General features: G+C 32.3%; 1 protein-coding gene across 1 annotated transcript in view; it reads right to left on the reverse strand.

Moving 5' to 3' along the window:
- LOC111635398 (clavesin-2-like) overlaps window positions 1–7,174 on the reverse strand; it is a 19,911-nt gene that overhangs the window by 9,161 nt on the left and 3,576 nt on the right. The window contains exons 2-3 of the mRNA XM_023380351.1: window positions 3,767–4,003; window positions 3,491–3,683 (exon numbers count right to left, since the gene is read on the reverse strand). Of these exons, the coding sequence (XP_023236119.1) occupies window positions 3,508–3,683; window positions 3,767–4,003 (413 nt within the window). The 3' untranslated portion in view covers window positions 3,491–3,507. The remainder of the gene's footprint in view (window positions 1–3,490; window positions 3,684–3,766; window positions 4,004–7,174) is intronic.

Raw genomic sequence — 7,174 nt, forward strand, 5'->3', positions numbered from 1 at the left:
AATAATATATTATAAAAATATAAAATAATAGCTAGGGGCGCCCCTAGTGGGTGTTTTTGGCATACCGTGGCAGAAACCGGTTTTCCGCTTTTATATACAGTAGATCAGTGGTTCTCAACTGGGGTACATGTACCCCTAGGGGTACGAGAATAAATCGAAGGGGTACATCTAACTTTCATTATAAAATGGCGTATGTTAATCAATTTGCTGTAAATTATTAACACAAGAAACAACAAAAACTTGCTTTAAAATATCCCAGTGTGAACACTAATTTCCCTTTTAACAGTCTAAACAACTTGTTTATCCACTTGATTTGCCTGTCTATTTGTGCCATTAGTGCCGAGTGAATCTGTAGTCTAGTAAAATTACAGTGTAACCGAGCATTAATTTTAGAATAGAAAAAAACTTTTTTTTTTCTATTTTATAATTATTGCTCGATAACATCGGCACTTTTCGTGTTTTTACTGGACTACTGGTATTAGAAATAACGAGGCCTAGATCGTACCCGCACCATGTAATGAGTGTCACTGCATGCGTGCATTACTTGATATTTAGCAAATTTATACGTTACATTTGTTACAAAAATTGAAAGATTCATGTATTGTTCTGCACGTTATAAATTCGCAGCCATTACTTTCAAGATCAGTACACAATTATAATCTCTATTTAACAACGTGGGAACCAAATTTTCAAAAAATTGTTGAAGATTTATCGCAACAAATATCCCAGTAAATTTTGTTAGAAATTATTATAGAATAATTTAAATTTTCTTTAATTATAATTATTTATTTTCAGGAAATGTAATTTATGCATGTATTGAAATGACTTCTGTGATTTTATATAATATACTTATCAAATAATAATAAATAAATGTATGTACCCGATTAAATTTATTATATATGTAAAATAAGTAATTCACTTTTAGTTATAGTTAGTTAAAGTTTTTATAAGGACCGTATACATCTAATGCAGTAATTATAAAATTTACGTTAAAAATATAAGGGTACTTGAGAAACAACTAATGGGCTAATGGGGTAAATCAACAAAAAACGTTGAGAACCACTGCTTTAAAAGATAGAGACGAGAAGAAAGTCCAGAAAACTCTACGCGGATAAACTGTTTTCAACATCACAATTTATAGATTTCATGCACTCCACCAAAAATGGGCAAAAGATCAACCTATACGGCTTTCTCAGTGCGGTTCGTTGAGAATTTCTTATGCCTGAGTTGGATAAACAGACTGTTCAAAAGCTTACATAACTGATTTATCGTAATAATTTTTACATACAGTGCGACACTTTTTTAATGCTATACGAGTACTAACAGGTTTCGATAAACCACTTCTTTTAATTGTCCACACGACCACAACTTGTGACGATTCAGTTTTGAAGAATTATGTCCGTAACGTAGAAAATGCATGAGCAATTACTCTATTCTCGGTAAAATATTGTCAAAGAAACCACTATATTTTAACTGATATGTCAACCTATAAAAGTGCATAAAAATGATCAAAACAAGATATCGACAGCGGAGAAATATAACGTCTGATCTCTACTTTCACAAATTTTTCACGAGAATAGTTTAATTAATTAATTAATTAATTAAAGAATAATATATCATAAAATTGTTATTTATTATAACTGAATATTATGAACTTGTATATGATTTATTACTTCCCGTTGATATTATTTTAATATTTTCAGTCTGATATGCATAGTTTTTATATTACGCGGAGAAATTTGAATGTTCATTTGGAAATAAGACAAAACGCGTTTGTTTTTTTTCAAAGTTACATGTTTATATTTTGTCATACAACCTAACACTTGTCACTACATTCCCTACAAGTTTTGACAATATTCTACTTCAGTAGAGCATCGATTATCCGACCCCCGATTAACTGTCACATCGGTTAACCGGCCGTTCTAGTCGGCAAATTTCAAATGTCCGCTAGTGATGTGGCATTACAATTTTTGGCTATGTCTTGGCTACTTTAATATTATTTTTGCGTGTTTTAGCTGGCATCAATGTCTCGACCATAAACGGGAGGCCAATATTTAAACGAGTCTTAATTTTCTAGTTATGAGTGGTTGTTTGTTTCGTGAGCAATAAAATAAATTTAAAATAATTTTTAACGATACAATAGCGACGATTATTATTTTAAAAAAATTTGTTTGGATTAACATCGATGAAAATTCAACGCAAATATAGTTTATAGCGATATACTAATAAACTAATTACATGGGATATACTAATATCCTAATATACTATACTAATGATGTGTTTTTTCCTTCTTTTCGATTATCCGATTTTTTCAGTTATCCGACCAACCCGAGTCTCCAATCGAGTCGGATAATCGATGCTCTACTGTATTTCGCTGTACACATTGAAATGTGTTGTCGCATTTTTCAAATAATAAAACACCCAAGTCTCTGGCTTGACATTCTAATTAATACGATTTTCTTTATCTTTAACACTGTAATAAAAGGCAAGTTCAGTTTCCCCAAAATTTCAGAAGAGATTTATATAATATAGTCTATCAAACAACCATACAGCTGTGTGATAGTCTATACCGAAATTATTTTTATTCCGATTAAAAAGACAGACATTTACGGAATAAGTTATAAAAATTTATATAACTTCGGCGTAGCTTAAAATTTTTTTTGTTTTGTTTTCTCCATTGAAAGTACATTTCTTGTTAAGTAATTCAGCGACTGAATTTCAGTGTTAAACTGAATTCTCTAGTGCTGTCGCATTATGTCGCATTAAAGATTTATTTATGAAATTACTTATTGCTTTCTCGCACCAGTTATTTAAATTGTAGTAGCTTGAATATAATATTACAAAATAACTTTTAATTTATTTAATGTCTAAACAAGCAAATTAGCCCGGCGTTGCTCGGAAAAGGGTTCGATTATAGAACGATTGTAAACGTTCCAGAAACGTTAAAAATAGTTCGTTTGACTGGACGTGAACAGGAGACGTTCAGAAATAGAATCGGGAGCAGGTCTCTAATTAGTCTGGAAACGGGGGGCCTAATTCTTGCATTCTGTGAAAACGGGTAAGATTGGCTATAATGTAATTATCTTAATCTTCACTATCGTTACTTTTTGCCACAAATAAAAACCCAGCGAAGCGGGTCCTTGCAGCTAGTTTGATTTATATTTTTAAAGGAATTGGAATTTTAGAGTTACGTACTATTGCACAACCAAATTGTATTAACTTTATTGTTATTTCGTTTTTGCAGGTACACGGGTACCGTTACCACCGTAATCTCTGATAAATGAATCGCTTTCCTGCGAAACTGGCGATACGACAACATAATTCTTAGCCGTCGATATCTCCATTGTATTTGTCGAACTACGACACTGTTCGAAGTCTCTTAATATTATTCTTTTTCATGATACGTATACGATTTTTCAACGCCAAATATTTTCTATAATTCCAATATCCATATCCAATTAAATTATACTGTATATAGATTTAGACTTACCATCATGCTCATAACCACTAATTGAATATTTCTTGGAGTGTACTGAATAATATGTCTCCACGATATATCCTTGCGTCAAATAAAACATAGTATCCATTTACTTGTATAGGATGATTATTCAGTTCAAAGTCAGCGGATAACAACACGGCTCTTAACATATCCACTATTCCCACTTTAGTAGCATCCCAATGACCTGTATACGAATGAATTGTAGTTTAATTAACTATGTTAAAAACAACGTATGGTGTATCTTTACAGCTAAAATTTGTTACTTACCGAAACTAAATAATGTTATTACCGTATCATTTTCAGTTTTTACACATGATAACGCGTTCTGACGTAAGCTTTCTTCTAAAGCTGAAGGCTTAAGATTTTTGTAAAGAACGGGATACTTCTTCCTTGTCAAATAATAGTTCTTGAGCAATGTCAATGCTCTTTCTCTGTTGAATTTTCTTGCTCGTAAGAAACTCAGAAGGAATATGTCATCCGTTTTACATTTGAAATCGTTTTCCTCTTTTATATTCATGAAATGAAACAATATTAATATTAGAATTAATGCTTGAAAAATTAAAATAAACATTCAGAAATGTTAACAAAATAAGGCGGTAAATTTCTTATCTACTCATTATTTAGTTATTACTTTCTGTATAATGTAATATTGTAGATGAAGGAAAAGTAAATAAATCCATTGGTTTAGTTTTATAGAATAATCCAGCGCAAGATGTGGACGACATGAAAAGGAAGGAAGCCGTGCAGGAAAGACACTTTTACTCAAGTGTTTAGTAAGTAAAGCAAATACATAAAGTTTAAAGTTGTCATCGCTATTGTTAAGCAAAACTCGCGACTAACTATCAGTGTTTAGTTCTTTTATTCACTTGGTTACTAATAGACAAAGTAGAAAACCTTTAAGTATTTGACATAAATTGTCATCCAATTTGGTTTCACTTATACTCTTTTTTGTTTGTTATTTAGTTTTATGTACTGAACTTTATAAATTATAGGTACTTCAAAATAAATTTGTTATATCAGGATATTTTTAAACAGCAACTATAGGTTTGTATGGGAATTTTAACCTATATAATTCAGACACAATGCAAGTTTTGTTTATTTTGCATATTTTCATATTACATTATTTATAAACTATACTTATTAATATAATAGTAATAAATCCTTTAAAGTATTTTTAACAATGAAGCATTGTTTTACTGTTATACAGGAATTTAGTTGGAATCCGTTCATAATTATTATAAATTTCATGGTCATTTCTGATAATTCTTCTATTAATTATGTATCATGATAGCGTTTATCTCTGATTAAAATTTAAATTATATGTGAAGGTCCGAAACCCTTTTTCTGTTTTAGATCAGTATAAATCTAGGAATTTTCCTAGTAAAAGAGAAAAGGGTGACTTCTACGGTCAATGACCGAGACGCTCTCCTCGAACAAGAAAAAAACGGAGAATGTTAAAATATCAATAAGAGAAATCATCTCTATTTGTTTAACAGTTATTCTATAGACGTTACGTTGTCGGAAAACGGTTTAAGCTTTGATGCATAAACCCCGATTCTCACATATTGGTTTTCCAGGAGTGGGGTTATTATACGATAAGGCTAAACGGCTATAGTACGAGTCTTCACAAATAGAATAAGAAATTAGGCGGAATGGAAAACGAAACCCCTCGTGCGACTTCGGCGGGTAACCCAATGGCCTTAGGAGGTATTGGCGGAATGATTCCACTACTGCCGGTATTTACGGGTGATCCAGATGGTACCCGAATAACGGATTTTTTCGAATCGCTCGCGGATATAACAAAGATAGCGGGTTGGTCGAAAGCTCAAATGCTTGCAATCGCTAAATTAAAACTTGCAGGTTTAGCGCGGGAATTCGTGCGGAAAGACAGACGGATAAAAGATGTAGGAGATTATAATACGTTCAAAAAGATAATGATTAAGAGGTTTGGACAGATCCCTTATACACTTAGACTTAATAAATTTTATGCATGTGTACAGAAAAGGGACGAAGATGTACAGACGTACGTGATGCGATTGCAATCACTAGCCACGGAAATTGAAATAGAACAGGTAGGTGCCAATGCAACTGAAACAGCCATAATTCGGAGAGTTCAAGACCGAGAACTTGATGAGAGGTTGAAAGCTCAATTTTTATATGGACTAGAAGTAAAAATAAGGCAGAGAACCATGTCGCGTGAACCAACCTCGTTTGATGAAGCGTTACAAGCAGCATTCAGTGAGGAGATGATAGAAAAGGTCACAGCCCACGCACGCGGAGTCATGCGTACGGTCAAGGAGGCTTCCGATCCACCAACGGACTCTCGGGATAACTGGGAAAAATTAACTACTGCAATCGATGAACTTAAAGTAAGAATGGACGGAATGACGAAAATTCGGTATTAGATTTAATACCGAAAAAAAAGATAAAATTTGTCTATTTTTTATTAATATGTTTAATTATCTTATGAAATGATTAAAGTTATTGATAAGAAGATAAATAACGAACAATGCATGCTGATAGAAGTAGATATGTGACCTTGAAAAACATTCACATTTTAAATATAAATATACTTGTGATATATCAGTTATAAGTTATTTTAATTTGTATTTATAAAATAATTATGTATAAGTTTCTTGAAAGTTATATAAATCACATGGCTTTTTAATGAGGAATATTTGAAAGTCAATGATTTTTTAGTTTTAAAATTAGTTACTGACTCCTTTACTTACTTTCGACATTCCTAAAGACGTAGAAATTAAATTAAGACATAGTATTACAGTTTTGTGTAACATAATTATTATTAGAATAGTTAAAGCGGATTAGATGGGATTGATAGAATAAAGCAACGGAATATTTCAATGAGCTGCCAGGGGACTTTCTATGGTATTTTATTTAGGTCTATCAAAAACGAAAACCAGGAAAATTCATTCGCAGTCCACAATCGTAACATTCACACTGATTTTATTCACTTTTTCACTGTGAATGCTAGTAAAGTGCATTTTATTTAGTTTATTTAATTCTAAATGTATATATATATATATATAATTAAGTAAATATATATATANACTTTCATTACAAGCATTTAGCTTTCCGAAGTCTATGACAACAATTGTTTGGCATTGACGGCCGCGAATTTCGCGCCAATAAGCTGCCTCGACTTGTTCGATTATGTTAACTCAATTTCATATTAATTTTCACATTTTCACTTCGCGGTTTTTCTCTGTTCTTTTTCCGTTATTTACACGTGTAGAACATTTCGTTGTTATCCACATTTGATATCATCATTTATCACATACTGCCGTGACGCTCTTGTCTGTCCGCTACAACTGCCAATAATTAACGCGATTGGCGAAGCGTAGTGACAGCGGGCCAATAGAGAGCAGGATCTTTGCTATAGTGCGGTTTGCGCGCCAATTTTCGTACGTGCGTTAATCAAGCCGAATAGTTTGGCCGAATATTCGGCTATTCGGCCACGCTCTTGGCCGAATATTCGGTATTCGGTCTCAGGCCGAATATACTATTCGTTACAACACTAATTTATATATGTCTTTGAACTTGCATTTCGTTGTAATAATATTAAATAGGTGTTGGACTTGTATTTCTTTGTTTTAATAGTGAATTCCAACTTATACATTGTAAATAACATAATTTTATATACGTGCCTATCTTGCC

This window comes from Centruroides sculpturatus, unplaced genomic scaffold (genome assembly GCF_000671375.1).
Source record: "Centruroides sculpturatus isolate CEXI.00-Female unplaced genomic scaffold, Cexi_2.0 scaffold744, whole genome shotgun sequence".
NCBI classification, from domain to species: Eukaryota; Metazoa; Arthropoda; class Arachnida; order Scorpiones; family Buthidae; genus Centruroides; species Centruroides sculpturatus.